Raw genomic sequence first — 22,754 nt, 5'->3', positions numbered from 1 at the left:
GGAGTACGGCGAGGAGCACGTTGAACTCACCAACTCCGGCAAACATGGCCGGCCTGCGTCGCGTTCTAGGAGCCCCGAGACTCTGGCCCGCACTCGGTCTTCCCGCTCTATTAAGGGTCTGAAGAAGGGACCCGAGACAATCGAAGAGGCTACCCAAGAAAGCAGCGGCCCTCGGGAAGAGGATGCCGAAGTCGATGAATTGGCTGGCGATGTTGAACAAGCCGTCGAAGAAACAAAGGATACCGAGATGGAGGATGTCAAAGAATCGACAGAGATCGTGAAAGGAGACCTTGCGGAAGACGATGATGACGACGAAGACGAAGGTCCAATCATCACACGGCGAACCAGGGCAAAGAGAGGAAGTGGCTCTGGACCTGCTGAGCCCGCCGAGCCGGAGGCTGATGCCGAAGGTGAAGCCGACGACGATGTTCCCAAACGATCTGGGCGGCTTACTCGCCGCAACGGGCTCCGAAAATCAAAATCTGTCCAAGAGCCAAGTAGCGATTTCGAGCCCGGCGAAGAGTCAGCAGGGGAGGAAGAACACATGTCCGAGTCGCCCAAAAAGGATTCCGGCGATGGTGACGACGGTGATTTCGACAGCCCGGCTCCGCGCGGTAGGGCCGCCAAGCCAAAGGGTCGATCCACCCGGAGCTCGCGCCGTGGCGCCGAGTCGGCCGAGGAAGTCGAGCTAGACCAAGACGAGTTGGCCGAAGAGCTCCACGAACTAAGACAAGATTCACGCTCGCGGCGTCCTCGACGACCTTCACCTGCAATCATCTATCAAGAAACAGCATCTAAGCGACGCAGAGCTGCCGCCAAGCCGATGAACTACTTCATGCCACCCCTCTCTGCCGTCAATATAGAGGAAGATGACAACGAAGATCCAGCCCCGACTCCTGCACGTCGTCGCGGAGGCCGCGGGGGTGCAAGCCAGGCTTGGGACCGCGCTCTTAACACAACATTCGGACCTTTTGGAGGCGGAGGCGGCGGCGGGTCACTTCTTGCCGGGCCCTGGGGGTCCGGCATGGCCGCAGGAGGTGTCGATTCGGACAGCAGTGATGATGAAATGGGCCAACGCTCGGGGCCTGCCGCTGGAAATGTTGGCATGACGCCCACATCAGCCGCCGCCCCAGCTGGACTTCTTCCCGGACTTGCGCAGCCTCTGGGCGGGGAGGGTGGCGTGGGAGCAGCTCCCAACGTCGGCAAGATCAAAAACCAGAAGGCTTTGGCAGATGCCGATCCTCTCGGAGTCGATCTGACCGTGGACTTCAATCACGTCGGTGGTCTCAAGGGTCACATTGATCAGCTGAAGGAAATGGTCCAGCTCCCCCTTCTATACCCCGAGCTCTTCCAGAGATTCCACGTCACGCCACCTCGAGGTGTTCTTTTCCACGGTCCTCCCGGCACTGGTAAGACTCTACTTGCTAGAGCCCTCGCAAACTCCGTCGGCGTTGGAGGTCGCAAGATCACTTTCTACATGAGAAAGGGAGCCGACGCTCTGAGCAAATGGGTTGGTGAAGCCGAGAAGCAGCTGCGTCTGCTCTTTGAGGAAGCTAGGAGGACGCAGCCTAGCATCATTTTCTTCGACGAAATTGATGGCTTGGCTCCGGTGCGCTCCAGCAAGCAGGAGCAGATTCACGCTTCCATCGTCTCAACACTCCTGGCCCTGATGGACGGTATGGACGGCCGCGGACAGGTTATTGTAATCGGCGCCACCAATCGTCCTGACAACATCGACCCCGCTCTCAGACGACCCGGGCGATTCGACCGAGAGTTTTACTTCCCACTTCCAGATGTGGAAGGTCGGCGGTCCATTCTTGATATCCATACCAAGGATTGGGGTCTTGCAGAGCCATTCAAGCAACAGCTCGCCGAAAACACCAAGGGCTATGGAGGTGCTGATCTTCGTGCTCTTTGCACGGAGGCTGCTCTCAACTCCATTCAGAGGACATACCCGCAGGTCTACTCGTCAAAAGACAAGCTCATTGTCAACCCTGACAAGATCAATATTCACGCGACAGATTTCATGCTGTCGATCAAGAAGATGATCCCGTCATCTGAGAGATCCGCCGGCACAGGCGCTGCTCCTTTGCCCAAGGGGATCGAGCCGCTGCTTAGAGACCAGTTCGGATCGATCAAGAAGGCCTTGGACGACGTGTTGCCTCGTAAGAAGAAGCTGACAGCGCTGGAAGAAGCCATGTTTGAGCAATTCGAGGACGAGGACCACGGCTTCGGCAGAGAAGCTCTTCACCAAGAGTTCGAGCGGTCGAGAATCTTCCGCCCGCGATTCCTGATCCACGGCTTTGCGGGCATGGGCCAGAGTTACTTGTCCTCTGCCCTACTGCACTACTTCGAAGGTGTGCATGTCCAGAACTTTGGGCTTCCCAACTTATTAGCCGACGGACGGGTAGGTCCATCTCCATCCCACTGACGTTTGCATTGCTAACGTTTCGCAGCCCATGGAACAGGTCATCGTCAGTCTGTTCACTGAAGTGAAGAGACACAAGCCAAGTGTCATATACATCCCCAGCATCGAGTCGTGGTATGCCGCTATGAGAGACACGCTACCATTCATCACATTCAAGAACATGCTCAAGTCTATACCGCCCACAGATCCCATTCTGGTGCTTGCCACGGCAGAGTATGAAGCTGGAGAAGACCTTGCGCCTGAGCTCGTCCGGGAGCTATTCGCCTTTTCCCGGAAAAATCGATTGCAGATCCAGCGGCCGAAGCATGTAAGTGCAATAGATGAATGCTTGCGAGGATCTCTTTGCTAATTTTATCAGTCAAATCGGCGGGAATACTTCGCTTCCATTGTCGACCATATTCGCAAGAGTCCGGCCGACTTTCCTGACCCCGCCAATCGAAAGAAGAGAGTCTTGGAGGAGCTGCCCATTGCTCCGCCGCCGCCACCGAAAGTACCCACCAAAGAAGAGATCAAGGCCATGCAGAAACGCGACCACCAGTTGCTCAATATCTTGAAGGTACAACTGCAGCCAATCATGGACCAGATCAACAGGAAGTACAAGAAGTTCAGACAGCCCGTCCTTACCCCCGGCCAGCTGGATTACCTCTTCCTCGAAAAGGATCCCAACTATGTCCGCCCCGATGTAGCGGGTATGGAGCATCGACCTTTTGAGATTGTGAAGGACAAGTACGATGTTGACGTGCTACGCGAGACAATCTCTGGCAAGACTTTCTACAACCTCGAAACGACCACTATTGAGGAGAGATTGTCAAACGGCTTTTACTGCCGACCAAAGGACTTCCTTCGAGACATCAAATCGCTTGCCAAAGATGCCAAGAACATTGGCGACAAAGAGCGGACGCTCAAGGCAAATGAGCTTGTCAGCAATGTCGAAGTCGACGTCGCCACGATTGAGGGCAACACCAGCACTGTGGACTGGGAGGCGCTGCACCAGAGACAGCTTCAACGCGCCAAGGTTCAAGCCGAGAAGGCGAGGAAGAAGATGGCGCTTCAGTCTGTTCTCGACCGTGTTCAAGGCGATGTGGGCGGTGGTAATGACAGCGACTCACAAGGGCCGGTTACTCTGGGCGAGCAGATTCCTGGGTCTGGTCATGCCATGGCTCGTTTCCAGGTAATGAGCCCGGGGCCAAGCGGCGGCGTGGGATCCCACCAGCAAAGCAATGGCACATCAAACCCTTCTCGGCAGAGCGATGTGCACATGAGCGGCGTGGACGACGACACAACGCAAGATAGCTCCATGCAGCCGCCAGCTCAATGGCCGCCGCAAGGAAACGCGACAACCGGTACTACACAGGTGTCCCAGAGATCTGTCATCACCACAGTACCACCCGGCATGTCGCCCTCTGCGATTGTGAACGACGCTTCCACCACCAAAACGTCAGATCCATCGGACAGATCAACAGACAAGTGGAGCACGCAAGCGACAGGGCCGGCAAATGGGTTCCATCCAGACCAATCTAGCCAAGGCGACAACTCGCAGCTGCAAGATACCCAGATCCCTGCCGGTATGGATCCTGTGAGCCAGGCCACTTCCAGCGACGCAGCTTGGCCCCATTCCCAAGCCCACGGTATGGCGCGTGGAATGATTAACCCGCTTGGTAGTCAGACGTCGTCCCCCAATAAGTCTAGGAGCTCAGGAGACTCGAAGCACGCCATGCCTTTGGTCAACATTCTCAATGACTCGACAAGCGAAGACATTAGGAATTCAGGTTCTTCATCCTCGCAGCAGCAGCCTGTCATCCACGAAGGCCAGGTTGAGCAATTCCTCGACGAGTTGACGGAGAGAACATCGGGCTGCACCATTGAGCAATTGGAGCAGATCAACCGCGAGCTCATGGACGAGATTTGGAATACGAGGCATGAGTGGAACCGCATGAAGGTTCTCGGCGACCTGACCGACGTGTTCAACGAGACCATTAGCGACATTGAGAGTATTCAGGGCTTGTTCCAGCAGAGCCAGCAGGCATGAAAGAGGGGACACGCGAAGCCGGATACCGCAAATATTCCCCACGACTTGTACCATAACATGTTTCCTTGAATTTCTTTTTCCCAAACAATGTCTTGAGTTTTTCTTCCCGGCATTCATGGCGGAAATACTGGTTGGCGATGGAAGGGGTTGGGTTGGAGGTTGGGGGGAAGGGCAACCGGCAATGGTCTAATTTGTGAGCGACGGGATGACCCCCTTTTTTTCTTGTGATAAAGTGCATTATATCGAGAAATAACCGCATCCTACTCCGTGTAGCATGGGGTAGGCAATAGACAAAACTGCATTGCACTATGCTTGCTGATGGACTTTGACTCTGCGTGTCTCGACTATCGTGAAGACTATGGCTTGGCTTAATCTATGCCTCAGGATGGGTGGAAATCGCAGTGAAATAAATCATGCCTTATGCAAACTGTAGGGCTGCAGATAGTTGTGCCACTTGGCATGCCTTCAAAACCCGCTGTGATGACTTGTTTTACCCCGACTTTGACTCTTGCGATGGGTTAAGAATGCAGTGCAGATGCTCAGCCCTACGATTGCAGCCAGCAGCCTAGCTTCTGCTTCGCCACTTGGAAATCTTGGATTCCATACGTCGACCACGCTACCTGCCCTCATTAGACGGCATAACGCTGTCTTTTTGAGAAACCATTTTATTCCTACACAAGATAGCTACCTAAAGTACTCCAATTCAAAGCTTCGCCTTGGCGCTATCATACCTCTTCCCCTCGTCGTCCTGCTCCTTGACACGCAAATCGGGCAGGTCTGCCGGCATAATTCTCCGCGGCGTGGACCCGGGTACGAGGGAGTACTTTGAAAAGTTCGTGACTCCCACGTGGTCCCGCAGAAAGTCTTCGTCTAAGACGAGCTCGCCGTTGACCTTTGCGGCGGGCGCGCGGAGGATCTCGAGAATGGCGTCGGAGAAGATTGTGGGTTTGCGCAGGTCCTTTGATTCGTCGGCGTTTGTGGCTTGGAATTTTTGGGTTGCTGCGGATTCAATGGCCTAGAATGAATCTCTCTCGTTAGTTTGCGTGATTCAACGTGTGTTGAGTTTACTAGAAGACGATTCAGGCTCATCTATCGAATATTGTCCTGAGACCGAGAAGCAGGTGCTTCTCCTCGGAGAGAGGATACAGGAGAAGAAAAAGGGCAAACATACCGCGGCGGGCCAGATACTCGTAATCGCCATCTCATCCAACCCCTGCCGGACGAGGTCCATAGCCAAGCCCTTTGTCAGGACGCTCATGCCGACTTTACCCATGGCGTAGGCCGTCTTGCCCCGGAAGAAGCGGCTGTAGATGGGCGGGCTGACGACGACGACGCGGCCGCGGCGCTGGCGCTTGAGGTGCGGGAGCGCGGCGTGGAGGGTCAGGTAGAGGCCCTCTGGGTTCACGCGCTGCATGAGCTGGAAGCGTTTTGGGGGCGTGTCTTCGACCGAGGCCCACCAGATCGCGCCTGAGTTGTAGACTAGGACGTCGAGGCGGGCGTAGATCTGGAGGGGAGGTTTGTGTCAGTGGATATATAGGTGGGATAATTAGAAGGTGATTGGGGGTAATGGGAGTAGAGCGAGGGGAAGCCTGATGGATTAGATAGATACCTTGATCGTCTGTTCGATTAGCCGTGTGACGCTGTCTTGGTCTCGCACGTCGACGGCGATGGGTGTTGCGTCGCCGCCGGCCTCGTGGATCTCACGAGCTACTGTGCTGATGGTTGAATCATTTGAATTGGGATTCGGTGGGAAGGGGTTGGCCTTGGATGCGTCGCTGGTGGTCTTTGCAGCAACGACGACTGGCGATGGGCTTTTAGCTAGTGGATTCTATGGATCGTGAAGACAGGCGGATTGGCATTACCTGCATAGCCATTCTTTGCGAGGTCAATGGCGATTTGTCGACCGATGCCTCTCGAGGCGCCGACTACGAGAGCTACTTGCTTGGATTCGCCCATTGTGTTTACTTGGGATAAGTGCTTGTCTGTCGTGGGAGATGTGACCGGGGGATTCTAGCATGTGATGAGATGGAAAGTAATTCAGGTACGATTATCCCACAAAGCGATTGATACCAGGTCAACGTAGCATACCCAAGTATATAAGCCGTGAGTTGCGCAAAGTAATGTGAGACTTTGTACACATGCCGTCGGGACTCGGTATGGGTAGACGTGTATTAGTGATCGTCCCCGATTGAGCTTGAAGCTAATCGATGGAGCTTTATCCGTACCCCAGACACCCACCCGCTTGTGCCGAGGTTCCCCACGCCATCCACCTCAAGTTCACCTCTTCAACCTGTCTTGATGCACATCTGTTCAACGTTTACTACAACGATTGCGCCATCAAGTGTGTATCGGAGAATATTACGTTCTTGTCCGTCAACAAGCCTAAGTCGCAAGCATCGCTACAGCTTTCTGTCTCCGAGTACCGCCGAGATGGGTGGCAAGATCGATGCTTACATAGACATTGGTGAGTCTCACTTTTTACTACGGAGTACTCAAGAACCCAAGGGCTTTACTCACAATAGTTGTCAGCATCACTGTATAGTTATATCGCCTTCACTCACATAGTCAACAACCAGGAACTTCTTGCAGCTCATGGGGTCCAGATAGAGTTCGTCTTCTCGATCCGACCAGGGTCCCTCTTAGTTACAGTCACTCACTGATATCTCGTTAGTATCCACCCGGTTCTTCTTGGTGCCATCAACAACGCTTCAGGTAATTTTGTCCAGATATCCAAGAAAGTAATGAGCGTCTAACTCCTCTACCTCACAGGAAATAAACCACCATGGACCCTCCCAGCCAAGGCAGAGTACGGCACCTTTGACGCCCGCCGCTCCTCCGCCCGAGCAGGCAAGCCCGACATCACCACCCCCGAGAGCTTCATGGAGCGAAGCATGACGATCGGCCCCCTCCGCGCCCTGCACTTCATTAAGGCAAACTACCCAGACGCCACCTACCAGACGGCATGGCACTGGTTCCTCCACTGCTTCTGGGAGCCGCCCAACCTCAACCTCACGAAGCCCGACGTCCTGGCCAAGGCGATCGCGGACGCGCCTAAGCAGTACCCACCGCCCGCCGGCGGCAACACGCAAGAAGGATTGTTCAGCGAGGCGGACGTGAAGAAGATCCTGCAGGGGGCCGGGTCGCAGGAGATCAAGGACTCGGTCAAGGCCAAGACGCAGGAGGCGATTGATCATGGTGCGTTTGGCGCGCCGTGGTTCTGGGCTGTGAACGAGCAGGGCAAGGGCGAGCCCTTTTTTGGGAGCGATAGGTTTCACTTCATCTATGAGTACCTGGGCGTCCCTTACCAGGACATTGCCATCTTGCCACCTGGAGGCAAGGCGACCGCGAAGCTGTAGTCCGGTCGTGTATGGATTATGTCTGTAATTTGTTTAGGGGGTATCTCTTTTGTTATCTCCATAAATAAACGCCGAGCCGTATTCCATACCCAAGAACCCGTAAAACCAGATAGCGAGAACAACACGACAAAGTTCACTGCACACGACCAGCCATCCTCGCCTGCCGCGCGTCGTCTTCCCTCTTGGCCTCGCTGCGCGCCAGGAAATCCTGCCTCTCGGCATACGACCCCTTGGCCCTGCCCGCCAGCTCGAGCTCGTCCTTGAGCCCTTCCTTGTCCACGAATCCGGCCCAGTCCATCTTGCTCTTCTGCACCGTGTTGAGCTTCTTGGCCTGCGCCTCCTTCTCCCTCGCCTTGATCCGCACCGTCATGCCGAGGTTCAGATCAGAGCGCTGGCTGACAATCTCAATGACGGGCTCAAAGGCCGAGCGGAACGCCTTCTTGAGGACGCGTTTCGGTTCTCCGCCCTTGTTGTCCGCGTCCGCGTCCGCGGTTTCCGCGGCGGCGGCGTCCTTGCCGAGAGAGGCGAGATAGAGCTTTGCCTCGGCTGAGGAGCGCGCCACGACTTTTTCTTCGGTGTGGACTTTGCCTGCAAAGTTGTAGGTTCGCTTGATGCGGATCGTGTCTGATGGGTCGCCTGCCTGGGCTTCGTCCGGCTTGCTCGTACCAGGCGCCGCGGCGGCAGCGGTTGTAACGTCGGCTTCCCCTCCGTTCTCGTTCTCGCCGGCCGGTGCCGCTGAAGCCTTCTGGTCGGATAGCATCTGTGCCCAGAGGGCATCGACGTCGACCGTTACCGGGCCAGATGCGGCCGCGACTTTGCGCTCTTCTTTTCTGTTACACGAACTGTCAGCGACGCCGAGCAAGAAAAGCGTGCGAGAAAACGCCGTGTCTCCGACTTACTCTGCAGCGCGCATGCTCCGCGTCTTCACCAGTCCTCCTTCGCCACCCTCGTCCTCCACGCCCAGGGCCAGGGCGGCGGCTGCATCCCTCGCAGCCTTTTTAAGCTTCTTCTTCGCTGCCTTCTTGATCAGGGCTTCATCTCCCGAGTTCTCAAAGTCTGCAGCCTCGTCGCCGCTGGCATCGCGCTTGCGCTTGGTGGTTTTCTTTGCTGCATCCTCCCCGTCGTCAGCTTCGGAGTCGGACGTTTCGGGGGCGCCATCGTCGGCTGCGGCTGCGGCTGCGTCTTCGGGCGCAAAGTCCGAGTCCTGGGAGGATTCGTACTCTTCGTCGTCTATGGTCGGATCGGGAGGCATATTCGAGATAGTGGTGGGGTTGACGTGGTTGAAGAAGTTGAAAAGTCGCGTTCGAGCGTGGACTTGGCTGAGAAAGTTCGGTCGGCTGCTATCGGCACTATCTTGACCGAATGCGTTCGGTGAGTCAAGGTCTGTGTCCAATCAAAGAGCGCTACCCCCACCATCTTACAACCATTGACATGTCCTCGACGTCCTTGGTTTTATCCGGTTGACAGCATCATTATCTACGTTTCAAGAGGGGAGACCAGACCCGGCTCCATAAAAGCAATTTAACCGGCGCGACGGATTGTAAGTTCACGCCTTCGAGGTTTCTCACCCGGCACGTCTTCCGAGTCGGCGATCTACTCTACACACTCTCCTAGATACGTCTGATCTTGAGCTCCCCCGCACAATATACGCTTCTTTAGCGGTGGTCAATACAAACACCCGGAGCTTCTGCCCTTCGTTGGGTTCTAGACATAAATAGATGACTATTATCCTTGCTTGAAACTTCGACTCAACGCCTGCTCAATCTGTCTGCGTTCTATTGACCCTAGTAGAATCTACTGCATCTTGATACGCTCAACTTTGCTACCTATTCCCTATTTTTTACATTACACTCAATTAAACACTCTAGCAAAGAACGATATCTACCTTTCACTGTCGTCCAGAACTATGTCTGCCAATATAGAGCCGCTCACCGATGCTCAGAAAGAGCACTTTAGAACAACAGGCTGGTTGAAGCTGAGCAACTGCTTCACAAAGGAACAAGCAGAATGGGTCACCAAGGACGTATGGACCCGACTGGGCATGGACCCCGGCGACAAGTTAACCTGGAAGCAAGTAACAAACATGCCCCATCACCGCACCTTTGACGCCTCCGAGTACGCGCCCAAGGCATGGGCCGCCATCTGCGAGCTGTGCGGCGGCGAGGACCGGGTGGCGCCCGAGTCAAAGGCGTGGAGGGACTCTCTCATTGTCAACCTGGGCAGCGAGGAGTACGAGGGCACGGAGCCCGACCCCAAGGAGCTGGGCATCTGGCACGTGGACGGCGACTTTTTCGTCCACTACCTCGACTCACCCGAGCAAGGCCTGCTCGTGATCCCGCTCTTTACGGATATTGTCCCCGGCGGCGGCGGGACGTTCATCTGTCCCGAGGCGACGGCTGGAGTCGCACGGCATCTATACGAGCATACTGATGGGGTCTCGCCGCGGATGATACCGAGAGACGACCCCGATTTCTCAAAGGAGAAGAACCTTGACTGGTTCAACGGGCTCGCGCGGAGCTGTGGTGACTTTGTCGAGGCTCACGGGGAGGTGGGGGATGTGTATCTCTTGCATCCCTTGATGCTCCACAGCGCGTCGAGGAACCCGCTGCGGCGGCTGCGTATCATCACGAACCCACCGGTATCGCTGAACCAGCCTCACGTCTTTGACAGGGCGGATGGGTCGTACAGTCTTGTGGAGCAGGCGACTCTGAGGATGTTGGGTGCTGAGTCGCTGCCCGGATGGAAGATAACGGCGCCGCGGGAGCGGGTCGTCCCGGAGAGGCTCAAGGTACAGGAGCGGATGAAGCAGGAAGAGATCAAGCGTCTCGCAGCTACCGCTTCTTAGAGTTGCATAGAGTTGGCACCATGGTAGGGCTTCTGGATATACCTTCAGGATGATAGCTGGGAGCCGATAAGCGCCGGTGACGGATGAACTCAGTCGATAGATGATCTTGGCAGTCACGGCGAGTTAGGGGCCAGTCCCGGCTTCAACAACGACTGTTAGAATCCGAAAGCAAAGATATCGCGAACATAGCCTCATATAAATAAACGGCGGCATCCTTCTGCCCCGATACTGCTGCACCTTGCAAGACATTTCAATCAGTAATCGGCATCTTGGCTTTCAGATGCCAACTCATTCCAGTGGGCAGATTATCAGAAGCAAATTGTCACAACATGGCTTACACCCATACGTCGCCAATTTCAAAAGATGATCTTATTCTGCAGGCTGCAGTTGCGCTGCAGGATGCGCCTCACATTGCACAGGGATATTTGAGCGAAATGCCGAGTCAATGGCAATAGAGAAGTGAACCTCCCTTGTTCTACGAAGTATCCGCTACCGATTACTTGGCCGGGTCTAATGCACGAACAAGGTCTTGATTAACCAATACTACAAGTGGCGGTTATCACATGTGGAAGTTTCGAAAGACCACTCTTCGCAATAGAGGGGTGGGACCGAGATATCAATTGCTATGGGGACAGCTGCAGGCCTGGCGTGGATTTTGCGCTTGTGTTGCATGAGCGCTATGCCAATATAGGTTCCGTCTCATGGAACCGCAACCTTCAGGATGTCGCGATCTGACAATCATAATAGTACGAGGTATTTTGAGAAGAGACCAACGTGAGGGGGATATGGAATGGAAGCTCTTGTTGCTGCCCCTCTTCGAGATCCATCGATGGAGGACATGGGTTTAGACTAGAAGCTTCTGGGATTCAAATAATCGTGAGCACCCATTCTATTTTGAAGACTTTAAATTGCTTTTCTGTCATCTCATTTCCGGCAGAGCCAGGACTTCGTTGACTCGTGTTAATAGTTTGTTAACCCAGAACAGCTTGGTTGGATTCTTGCACTAGCAACATCGAACGATATTTCATGTCTATTGTTTGAGATCAAGTCCTCCAATTACACCAGATACTCGTGGTTCTTTGACCCTGAGTCTTGAGATAAGCGGCAGTCATTGATCATCTCAGCTTGAAGTTGTCATCGGATGTAAACTCGCCTTCAGACGAACGAAATACCAGACATCAGCAGATTCTCAGATTACATACGCATCTAGAGTGACTTCAACTTACTCACTCGTCGACGAGCCACAATGGCCCCCATTAAGAGCATAGAGTACTTCCGAGTACCTCCTCGCCGGCTCTTTGTCAAGATCACAGACGAGGATGGCAACTACGGTTGGGGTGAAGCAACCCTCGAGGGTCACACGCAGGCAGTCGAAGGATGTCTCGAGTTTTACAAGAGCCAGTTTACTGGGATGGATGCCAAGTAAGTTCAGGGTCTTTTGCGCCGTACTCTAGATCTTTCATGCTGATTGTGTTGTGCTTCGCAGTGAGATCGAGAACATCTGGCAGACAGCCTGGCGCAAGCACTTCTACCGCGGCGGTGCGGTCTTTATGAGTGCCTTGTCTGGCGGTGACATTGCCCTTTGGGACCTGACGGGTGAGTATACGCAACTGTATACAGCGCGGCGGGAGGTTGTAGTGACGGGTAAACAGGGCGTAAGCTGGGTGTTCCCATCTACGAGCTTCTTGGTGGCAAGGTCCGAGACAAGATCAAGGTCTACGCTTGGATCGGCGGGGACCGTCCTGACGATGTTGCTTTGCAAGCGTAATTTGAACACCCCTCATTAGTGAGCCATCTTGATCAAAAGGCTGACTATGAGGAAAGGCAACAGCGTCTTGACGCTGGTTTCACCTGTGTCAAAATGAATGCCACCGCGGACCTCGGCTGGCTCGACTCCCCAGCTGCTCTCCAGACGTCAGTGGATAGACTGGAGACAGTGAAGAAGATGGGCCTTGATGTCGGCGTCGACTACCACGGTCGAGTCCACAAGGCCATGGCAGGCCAGCTCGCTAAGCTCATGGAGCCTCACCAACCTTACTTCATCGAGGAACCGCTCCTCTCGGAGAACATTGGCGGCATCGTGGCCCTTTCGCAGAAGACGACGATTCCCATCGCCCTCGGCGAGCGGCTGTACCACCGCTGGGACGTCCGCCCCTTTTGGAGGCGCAGTGCATCGACATCCTCCAGCCCGATATCTCCCACGTGGGAGGTATCTCAGAGATCCGCCGCATCGCTGCCATGTGCGAGACCTACGACGTCTCCGTCGCGCCGCACTGCCCCCCGGGTCCCATCTCCCTGGCGGCCAGCGTGCAGGTCGACACGGCGATGCCCAACTTTTGTATCCAGGAGATGAGCCTCGGCATCCACTATAATGCAATGGTTGGCAACGAGGACCTGACGAGCTACATCAAGAATCCGGAGATTTGGAGCCCGGTTGGTGGCTATATTGGCATTCTCCGAGGTCCGGGTCTGGGAATCGAGGTTGACGAGGAGAAGGTGCGGGAGCTCTCGAAGAAGTGTGACATATGGGTTACGCCTGGCTTTAACGGCCCTGGAGGAGAGATTCGCGAGTGGTAGATCACTGCTCGGGGATGCGGTGTTGAGATGAGATGTTGCATCGGATCAGGGATGGGTGGCACGCGATCAACGTGATGATCGGGAACAAGCAAGCTGCCAGGCATGCTCCCAAGCTTTAGACATCCTCGATCTATCATCTAAACAGGTGGCTCACCAAGTACCTTGTCAGTCACGATCAGTCTACAATGTAGCGTGGATTGGAGAAGTTTGCAACATGCGTCGAAAAACTTTGGATAAGTGCTTTTGTTGGGATATTATGGCTCAACGCTTCTTCAAATTGTCTATACCCTTCTGTTGTTGTGTGAGTTGTTCGAGTGTTTTGTGAATGGCAATAATACCTTGACGTCGTAAGCGTTGCCATGGAGAGCTGGTCCTCATTCATTTGCTCCAGTGTACTCTGTACTAACGAGTGCATTGCTCTTCAAATTTTCGACTCTCTCCAGCTCTCTCTTTCTCTCAAGGTCTTTCTCTTTAGAGTTTATTCACCATTGAATAAGTCCAGATATTCGACAAACACTGCTCAATTATAGAGAATAAGTTGAGGTATTTTCTGAATATTTGAAACGACAAGAAGCGTCACAACATCGTATTTTGGTTGAAATCGCGGACAAGGCCTAGCCCAGCAGAACGGCCCGCAGCCAGTCGTAAAATGCACAAGCGATACCTTGGGAAGATTATTGGTACTCCGTACACTGGAGCAAATGAACAGTAGCGGAGATGTATCCTGCGTGCCTGCATGGCAAATGTCGTTGAACGCTGTGACCACCACCTTGGGATGGCGCCAGCAAACCTTCGGTTAAGCAGGACCCTTGCCCGAGTGCTCCTACCTGACATCACCCCATCCGGTGTGCGGTTCTCGGTCTCTCCGTGCCTAGAATTTGGGACCTTACCTCAATTACCTTTTCCCAGATTTCCCTCCCGACACATCTTCTTTCCCCCCATCCCTTAGCAGCCCGCAACAATGAGCAGCGACGACGAGGACTTTGTCGTCGAAGGCCCCGAGTTGGCCGCAGACGACCCCATGCGCGCATTCCTACCGGCGTCGTTTGGAAAAAAGACGAAAGAAGCCAACATTGCCGCCCAGATCGATCGGAGCCGAAGAGTGGCAGAGAAGCCCTCGGCAGGAACACCCATTGAGGGATCCGCAGGTCCGCCAAAAGCTAATCACAAAGACAAGAAGTCCGACTCAGACAATGACAGTGACAGCGACGACTCCGACTCGGATGATTCCGAAGATGGCGACGACTACCCAGTTTCCCACGAGTTGGTCCTGAAAACGCACGAAAGAGCAGTCACCACAGTGACGCTGGACCCGGCAGGCGGAAGACTCGTATCGGCCTCACTCGACTGCAAGATCAACCTGCACGACTTCGCGTCCATGACACCGAGTACATTGAGAGCATTTCGAAGCGTTGATCCATGGGAAGCAAAATCTTCTTCTGCGAATGCCGAGTCGCACCCGATCCACCATGTTGAGTTTAATCCTCTCGCTGGAAGCGTATTTCTCTGCGTATCGGCCCACCCGCAGGCAAAGATTATGTCGAGGGACGGCGACATCGTGACCGAATTTGTCAAGGGCGACATGTACCTCAGGGACATGAACAACACCAAGGGGCACATCTCCGAAGTAACCACCGGAACTTGGCACCCGACCGACAAGAATCTCTGTGTGACTGCCGGCACCGACAGCACCCTAAGAATCTGGGATATCAACAACAAGCGCAGTCAAAGGGACGTGATTGTCTTCAAGTCCAAGGCGGCGGGATCCGCTGGTCGAACGAGGATGACTGCGGTTGCCTGGGGCGCGCCGGCACAGGGTGGTAACAACGTATTGGTCGCAGCCGCACTGGATGGCTCGCTGGTCATGTACAGCGGCAACAGCCCGTTTTCTCGGCCAACGGCAGAGATTCGGGACGCCCATAAAGCCGATACCTGGACTGGAGGTGTGGATATCTCTTCTGACGGTCGCATGGTCGTCACCCGCGGAGGCGACAATACGATCAAGTTGTGGGACACGCGAAAGTTCAAGACGCCTCTTGTCACGGTGGACCATGCGTCAACATCAGATCACTTCCCGATGAGCAACATCAGATACTCCCCCAACTCGACAAGCATTTTGACAGGTTCCGCAACAGGCGACCTGCACATCCTTAACCCCGGAAATCTCAGAGCCGAGCATGTCACGCCAATCACGCCAGGAGCACCTCTCATTACTGTCGATTGGCACCCCAAGATCAACCAAATTGTCACGGGATCTGCGAATGGCGAGACACATGTGCTTTACAGCCCGACAATGTCGATGCGGGGTGCCGTGGAGGTTATGTCGCGAGCGCCAAAGAAGAGGCACATTGACGACGATCCATCCCGAACGACAGATATGACAGCAGGCATGTCTGGAGATGCTATCATCACACCAGGAAGCGTGATGGCTGGCCGGAGAAATGCGGGAGTCACGGCTTCCGGCAAATCCAAGGATCCCAGAAGACCGGCGGTCTTGGAGCAAACGCCGTTCATGAGAAATCAGCCGGACGAAAAGCATATCGCAGAGAACATCCCTCTTGCGAAAATGCTTCACGAAGACCCCAGAGAGGCACTGCTGAAATATGCTGATGCCGCGAAGAAAGACCCAATGTTTACTGCTGCGTGGCAGACGACACAGCCCGTTACTCAATACGCGGATGTGAGCGACGACGAAGGGGAGCCGGACAAGAAAAAGGTCAAGCGGTGAGCAGTTGCGGTGCTGCTGTCGGGCCTAGGTGTATGATTTCGTGGGGAACCATGGCAGGAGTATGAGTTTAAATCTGGACAAGGGACGGGTTTTGTTTTTTTAGAGCAGTCGAGTGCTGGCTAATCAATTCGGGTTACAGTTGGGGGATATGGGTACGGGGAGAAACACCTAGGAAATGGCAAGCCTACGATTCGGCTGCATTCCTGAAGGATCTCTCCACTTGTTCATCTTTCCATCAGATTAGCTTCGCTGGGAGCAACCCCCAAACATGGAGACAGGCAAAGCAGCTGACACTTGCAGCAGTGTTTGGACGTCCCTGCGGGCCGCCACGGCCAATTCACCGGGCCAGGCCCGGGGTAGGTAATCCAGCCAACGCGCGTTTGGAGGAGAGACTAGGACGGGTCTACGGGGGAGAGAGACGCGCTTCTGATGCGCCGACGACCTAAACAATTTTTCTTCAACCTTGCTGCAAACGAAAGACGACAGATGCCAAGCGGAGCGTGGATCTGGCATTCCTTGGTGGCCGATGAACCTGACAGGCGGCAGGCCACGGTTTGAGGCGCGTTTGTGGCCCGGATAGTACCCGAAGCCAACCAGTGGCCGACCAGGCCGGCCACTGCCTGGTCGTGCCTGCCTGCAGTAAACCAGGAAAAGAACTGGCCCAAGCGCCCTCGCTTGTACATAAGAAGATTAGCGTAGACGCCTCAGGCACAAAGTTGTTGCGGTGCTGAAAATTACGGGGACTCAGTTTCACAGAGTCCGCACCAACCATCAATGAATCTTGTCGTTGTCCTCACCTCTCCATCTCAACCGGCACCGCGCGCATCGAAAAATCGCCATCCCCCCTCTACAGGCATCGACGCCCATCTCGGAAAGTGTCCAGCAACCTATTCCACGCGATTTCCTCGCGCATCTTGCTCGAGGTAACGCACCGACGCCGCGCCCAACCGACCAACTCCCGTTTTTCGCATCACGTCCTGTTCACCCTTCCACCCATTTTCCCCCCACGCTTCGCGGCACCGCATTCGCGTCCCCCGTCCATCGCCTCTGCCGCTGAACTCCATCAGCCATCTCGGTGATTTCGATTCCACGCGACCGACGTGTCTCCGTTCCGACCACGGCATCTACCTTGCCGTCCCCGAACCACGTCGCCGTCCCCAAACCCCGTATTTTCGATAACGACGCGCTGCATTTTACCGTCCTTATCACCAATAGCCTTCTAGTCTCTCATTTCGCGACGAGCCGAGCGCGACAAGCCTTCAATAAGGCTCCACTTGTCTACACCTACGACGCCTTTGCATGATAATGCGCGCGAGATTGTCGTCGCATCTCTAGAGATTCCCGCAGTCATTTGATTTGCCGGAATACATACGTCGCCCACCATGGCTTCAGTACAGGCTGCGCCTGCCGTCCAGCTCCCTGGCGCCGGCATGGCGGCTACCACTCCTCAACAGGCCCAAGAGATATTCAATGTAAGCGCCTTTTCTCCATCATAACCGCATTCCTTTTGCACTCCAATCATGTGTCAAAGTTTGATGTGATTCTATGATGCTAACACACCCAAGAAATTCAAGCAGATGAGAGAGAGCGGCGTCCCAAACACTGATCCCGAATACATCAAGGCGGAGCAGTTCGTCTTGTCCTTCCAACAACAGGCGCGTCTGCGACAGAAGCAACAGCAGTTCCTCCAACATCAGCAGCAACAGCAACAGATGCAACAACAGCGACAGATGCAGCAGGCTGGCGGACCCAACGGCGCCGTCAATGGCTCGCAGGCCGCTCAGCAGCACCCTCAGTCGACACAACCTCCCACATCAAGCGCGCTCAGCGCCTCGGCGCTTCCTGCAGCCAACTCAAATAACGCCGCCGCTGCCGCTGCAGCTGGCTCTCCTTCGACAGCTGCTCCTCCCAGTGGCCCAGGTGCTGGTCAATTCAACCCGCAACAATTGAGTTTGCTTAGACAACAGATCCACGCGTTCAAGCTGTTGACGAAGAATGCTGGAGTCCCTTTGCAGATGCAGCAAGCTATCTTTGCCCAGCGCGAGCGCAGGAAAGCCATCGCCGCTGAGGCTGCTGCACTGGCAGCTTCATCTACACCCGCAACGACTGGTCGAGACTCTGCACAGCCCGGTATCAATGGATCCGAAGCCAAGTCTGAATCTCCTCCCGAGGTTCAAGGACCGACGTTCAAGACCGTCAAGTCTCCTTATGGAGACAACAACCTGATTCGCAAGTCGATTAGCCACTTTGATCACACTCAACGGAAAAACCGCAAGCTGATTCCGGGATTGTTCCCCACTGGTGTCGACTTCGACCAGCTGCGGTACGAGAGGGAATTGATCGTGTTCAACCGTATGAGAGATCGCTTCGCCGAGCTCAGAAACACCCCGGCAAACATTGCCCACTGGGATACCACCAAGGACGATGTTGAATTGGATGATAGTGCAAAGGTTAAGGCCATCATCGAGATGAAGAGCCTAGGCTTGTACGCCAAGCAGAAGGCGCTGCGCGATAAGATTGGCCGTTCGATGATGTTCTATGACAACCTTGCGATGACGAACAATCGTTCCGGATACCGCCGCACGAAGAAGATGACGGTTCGCGAAGCCAGGATCACAGAGAAGCTTGAGAAGCAGCAGCGTGATATCCGGGAGAATCGCGAGAAGAAGAGACACATTGACTTCTTGGCCGCCATTACGCAACACAGGAACGAGATCCAGCAAACCGCATCAAGCCAGCGCAACAAGTCCACCAAGCTCAACAAGCTCATGTTTGCCCAACACTACAACATTGAAAAGGAAGAGCAGAAGAGGATTGAGCGTACTGCCAAGCAGCGTCTGCAGGCTCTTAAGGCTAACGATGAAGAGGCTTATCTCAAGTTGCTCGACGAGGCCAAGGATACTCGCATTACCCATCTTCTTAGGCAGACTGATGGATTCTTGCGTCAGCTCGCTGCTTCCGTCAAGTCTCAGCAAAGAAAGGCCCTGTTGGAGCAGACTGGCGAGGAGGAGTTGCCAGAGGAGGAGGAAGAGAGCGAACCCGAAGAGGATGACGACGACACAAGCGGACGGAAGATCGACTACTACGCTGTTGCCCATCGCATCAAGGAAGAGGTCACAGAACAGGCCGATATGCTAGTGGGTGGTCAGCTCAAGGAATACCAGGTCAAGGGTCTGCAGTGGATGATTTCTCTGTACAACAACAACCTGAACGGTATTCTTGCCGACGAGATGGGTCTCGGCAAGACTATCCAGACCATCAGTTTGATCACGTATCTCATTGAGCGCAAGAAGCAGGACGGCCCCTACCTGGTCATTGTGCCTCTCAGTACCTTGACCAACTGGACACTCGAGTTCGAAAAGTGGGCGCCTTCCGTCAGCAAGATCGTCTATAAGGGTCCTCCCCTGGCCAGAAAAGTGCATCAGGACAAGATCCGCCAAGGACGTTTCCAGGTGCTGCTCACGACGTACGAATACATCATCAAGGATCGACCAATTCTCAGCAAGATCAAGTGGTTCCACATGATCATCGACGAAGGTCACCGCATGAAGAACCAGAACTCCAAGTTGACGACCACTATCCAGCAATACTACAACACCCGATTCCGCCTCATCTTGACTGGTACACCGCTTCAGAACAACCTTACTGAACTGTGGGCCATGCTTAACTTCACGCTCCCTACAATTTTCAAGTCTGCAACAACCTTCGACGAGTGGTTCAACACACCTTTTGCCAACACTGGTGGAGGAGACAAGATGGAACTCACTGAAGAAGAACAGATTCTCGTCATTCGTCGTCTGCACAAGGTGCTGCGTCCTTTCTTGCTTCGTCGTCTGAAGAAGGATGTCGAGAAGGATCTCCCGGACAAGACCGAAAAGGTCATCAAGTGCAAGTTCTCTGCCTTGCAATCCAAGCTTTACAAGCAGATGGTCACGCACAACAGGATCCTCGTCAGCGACGGACAGGGTGGCAAAGCTGGTGCTCGCGGTCTGAGCAACATGATTATGCAGCTTCGCAAGCTTTGCAACCATCCGTTTGTGTTTGGTGAGGTCGAGAATCTCATGAATCCTATGAGCATCAGTAACGACTTGCTATGGCGAACAGCCGGCAAGTTTGAGCTTCTCGACAGAATCCTGCCAAAGTACAAGGCAACGGGCCATCGCGTTCTCATGTTCTTCCAAATGACGGCCATCATGGACATCATGGAGGACTACCTCAGATACCGCAACCTCAAGTATCTTCGTCTTGATGGTACGACCAAGTCAGACGAGCGTTCTGATTTGCTGCGCGAGTTCAATGCTCCCAACTCGGACTACTTCATGTTCTTGTTGTCGACTCGTGCCGGTGGTCTTGGTCTGAACTTGCAGACTGCTGACACTGTCATCATCTACGACTCCGATTGGAATCCTCATCAAGATTTGCAGGCCCAGGATCGTGCTCATCGTATCGGACAAAAGAACGAGGTGCGAATTCTTCGTCTCATTAGTTCCAACTCGGTTGAGGAGAAGATCTTGGAGAGAGCCAGATTCAAGCTCGACATGGACGGCAAGGTCATCCAAGCCGGTCGCTTCGACAACAAGTCGACGGAGACAGATCGTGATGCCATGTTGCGTACCCTCCTAGAAACCGCCGACATGGCGGAAACTGGAGATCAGGACGAGATGGACGACGAGGAGCTGAATTTGCTCCTCGCTCGTAGCGACGATGAAGTTGGCGTTTTCCAGAAACTCGACGAGGAGCGGAAGCAAGATAAGACTTATGGCGAGGCAGCTGGAGCAAACGCCAAGCCTCGTCTCCTGGCGGAGGATGAACTTCCTGATATCTACCTTGGCGATGGCAACCCGATTGAGGAGGAGATTGAGACAAGTCTTGGACGTGGAGCTCGTGAACGAACTAAGGTTCGCTACGATGACGGTCTCACGGAAGAGCAGTGGCTCATGGCTGTCGATGACGATGACGACTCACCAGAGGCGGCAGCAGCACGAAAGCAAGCCCGCAAAGATAAGCGGGAGACTAACAGGCTCAAGAGGTCCGGCATGTCTAACGCGGCTGACGACTCTCCCCCTGCGAGCCGTGCCAGTACTGAGGAGGTGGAGGAAACTCCCAAGAAGAGAGGCCGAGGCAAAGGAGCTGCAAAGAACCAGGAGAAGCGCAAGGCTGAAGAAGGGGACGATGAGCCTCCGGCTAAGAAGCGTCGTGGCCCGCAAGGTAGAGCAAAGGCGGTGTCCGTTTCTGTTGGGTCCGAGACGCCGCGAGTTTCGGCTCAGCAACGCCAACTCCTCCAGGCCAACACGCGGGCTCTATTCGACGGACTCATGAACCTTGAGGTAGATGATCCGGAGCCACCAGAGGAGGATGATGACGAGTCGGTTGCGGGCAAGCGAATCATCATTGGGCCCTTCCTTGCGCTACCACCCAAGCGCGACTACGCCGACTACTACTTGATCATTCTGGCCCCCATCTCGATGAAGCAGATTGAAACCAAGATCAAGAAGCAGCAGTACCACAGCCTCGGCGATATGCGCAAGGACGTCGACCTCATGTTCCGCAACTGCCAGACTTACAACGAGGAGGCATCGCTTCTGTACCAGGACTCCCTTACTCTTCAGGTTAGTGAATCTTGACTCTACATACTTGACCATTAACTAACTCCGGCGCAGAGATTCTTCCACGAAGAACTCCAGAAAGCTCTCGACAAGCATCCAGAGTTGCAGGAGCTGGAAAGCGATGGCGGCAAGGAGGGCTCGGTAGCGCCCAGTGCAAGTGCGAGCGCCGGAACGCCTCAACCAGCAACATCCACAACGAGGATCAAGCTGATTTCTTCGGCTTCCAACGGCGCCAAGGAGGCAAACGGAGCCAGCAACGGCGCGCAAAGCGACAAGGAATAGCCGAACGGGGGTTTATTGTTTTCGACGTTTCAGTGATCACAGTTGACGTTCAATGACGTTTGAGGTTTTTTTTTTTTTTTCATTCGAGGGTTTGATGCTAAAAAGAAAATGGCGATGGCATACAGTCGAGAGGCGACCAACGCAAACGCAACGCGGTGGTCTACTCAACTGCGAAAACATCAAAGACTGTTGCACATTTACAAGGCGTACAGGATTGGGAGGCTTTTGGAACGTGTAAAGGTAACGGCGGGAATGGCACTCGATACAAATACCATGGGCCATAAATCAGGCCGCAGAGGGAATTAGTTGAATGGTGGTGGATGGCGACGAAGGGGGGAGAAGGTTCTGTCCCGGTTGACGATGGCAGAGACCCGTTGCGAAGTTTGTTAGACTAGCAAGCAAATGTATTTTAATAGATGTGAGTACGATGGACTTGAACACATGATGTGTATTCTAATTGCCTGGTTGCCGCCATCGTGATGTTTGACGTTGTGCGGTTACTCCGTACATACATACACAGGCATTCAGCTGTCATCCATCCACATTTGCATGAGTCAATTGCTTTTTGGGTATTGACGTGCTTCGGCTAATTAGATGTTGGGAGATCATCAGGTAGGGAATGGCCCTGTAAATTATGACAGCCCAACCATTGATTTAATCCATCGTGGAAAAAAAAAGAGCATCGACTTTTATGCCCAATGTGTCTTGTTAATTTGGCTTAATAGAGGGGGCTGGGGAGAACGATCGAGGTTGGGTCGGGCCGGGGGTGGCGGTGCCTTTTTCGACCTCTCACCTCTCACCTTCTCTGCTCACACACTCATCTCGCGCGCCGCAGCAGCACCTCTCACTTCGCAGTCAAGTCTCACTGACGTTGCGTGGCGTTGCGCGTACTAACGCTGTCGC

General features: G+C 54.2%; 8 protein-coding genes across 8 annotated transcripts; 6 read left to right on the top strand and 2 right to left on the bottom strand.

The window, feature by feature from the left end:
* Positions 1-247: 247 nt before the first annotated feature.
* Positions 248-4,457, top strand: BDP81DRAFT_312211 (ATPase; the record flags this gene model as incomplete). Its single annotated transcript, XM_060583780.1, has 3 exons — positions 248-2,407; positions 2,457-2,735; positions 2,787-4,457. 3 exons carry the CDS (start codon positions 248-250, stop codon positions 4,455-4,457), a joined length of 4,110 nt encoding a protein of 1,369 aa, XP_060449238.1.
* A 646-nt stretch (positions 4,458-5,103) lies between these two features.
* On the bottom strand, positions 5,104-6,600 carry BDP81DRAFT_479234 (short chain dehydrogenase). Its single transcript, XM_060594880.1, has 4 exons — positions 6,320-6,600; positions 6,067-6,257; positions 5,629-5,961; positions 5,104-5,472 (listed from the first exon to the last, which is right to left on the bottom strand). The coding sequence occupies exons 1-4, from the start codon at positions 6,411-6,413 to the stop codon at positions 5,161-5,163; spliced, it is 930 nt and encodes a 309-aa protein (XP_060449237.1). The 5' UTR covers positions 6,414-6,600; the 3' UTR covers positions 5,104-5,160.
* A 287-nt stretch (positions 6,601-6,887) lies between these two features.
* On the top strand, positions 6,888-7,813 carry BDP81DRAFT_312319 (DSBA-like thioredoxin domain-containing protein; the record flags this gene model as incomplete). The annotated part of the gene is made up of 4 exons (XM_060583791.1): positions 6,888-6,921; positions 6,987-7,065; positions 7,129-7,169; positions 7,227-7,813. 4 exons carry the CDS (start codon positions 6,888-6,890, stop codon positions 7,811-7,813), a joined length of 741 nt encoding a protein of 246 aa, XP_060449236.1.
* A 133-nt stretch (positions 7,814-7,946) lies between these two features.
* Positions 7,947-9,065, bottom strand: BDP81DRAFT_446894 (bucentaur or craniofacial development-domain-containing protein; the record flags this gene model as incomplete). The annotated part of the gene is made up of 2 exons (XM_060592115.1): positions 7,947-8,643; positions 8,713-9,065. The coding sequence occupies 2 exons, from the start codon at positions 9,063-9,065 to the stop codon at positions 7,947-7,949; spliced, it is 1,050 nt and encodes a 349-aa protein (XP_060449235.1).
* Positions 9,066-9,719: 654 nt separating this feature from the next.
* On the top strand, positions 9,720-10,658 carry BDP81DRAFT_391292 (uncharacterized protein; the record flags this gene model as incomplete). The annotated part of the gene is made up of 1 exon (XM_060587532.1): positions 9,720-10,658. One exon carries the CDS (start codon positions 9,720-9,722, stop codon positions 10,656-10,658), a length of 939 nt encoding a protein of 312 aa, XP_060449234.1.
* Positions 10,659-11,603: 945 nt separating this feature from the next.
* BDP81DRAFT_469354 (mandelate racemase/muconate lactonizing protein-like protein) lies at positions 11,604-13,235 on the top strand (the record flags this gene model as incomplete). The annotated part of the gene is made up of 5 exons (XM_060594521.1): positions 11,604-12,080; positions 12,145-12,254; positions 12,311-12,422; positions 12,483-12,804; positions 12,846-13,235. The coding sequence occupies exons 1-5, from the start codon at positions 11,905-11,907 to the stop codon at positions 13,233-13,235; spliced, it is 1,110 nt and encodes a 369-aa protein (XP_060449233.1). The 5' UTR covers positions 11,604-11,904.
* A 961-nt stretch (positions 13,236-14,196) lies between these two features.
* On the top strand, positions 14,197-15,963 carry BDP81DRAFT_391290 (WD repeat domain-containing protein; the record flags this gene model as incomplete). Its single annotated transcript, XM_060587531.1, has 1 exon — positions 14,197-15,963. One exon carries the CDS (start codon positions 14,197-14,199, stop codon positions 15,961-15,963), a length of 1,767 nt encoding a protein of 588 aa, XP_060449232.1.
* Positions 15,964-17,345: 1,382 nt separating this feature from the next.
* On the top strand, positions 17,346-21,851 carry BDP81DRAFT_391289 (SNF2 family domain-containing protein; the record flags this gene model as incomplete). The annotated part of the gene is made up of 3 exons (XM_060587530.1): positions 17,346-17,435; positions 17,529-21,572; positions 21,624-21,851. 3 exons carry the CDS (start codon positions 17,346-17,348, stop codon positions 21,849-21,851), a joined length of 4,362 nt encoding a protein of 1,453 aa, XP_060449231.1.
* Positions 21,852-22,754: the final 903 nt, after the last annotated feature.

This window comes from Colletotrichum phormii, assembly GCF_030913505.1.
Source record: "Colletotrichum phormii strain CBS 102054 chromosome Unknown BDP81scaffold_4, whole genome shotgun sequence".
NCBI lineage: Eukaryota > Fungi > Ascomycota > Sordariomycetes > Glomerellales > Glomerellaceae > Colletotrichum > Colletotrichum phormii.
Note: the sequence above shows the minus strand (reverse complement) of the source record. Positions and strands in the feature narration are given on the sequence as shown.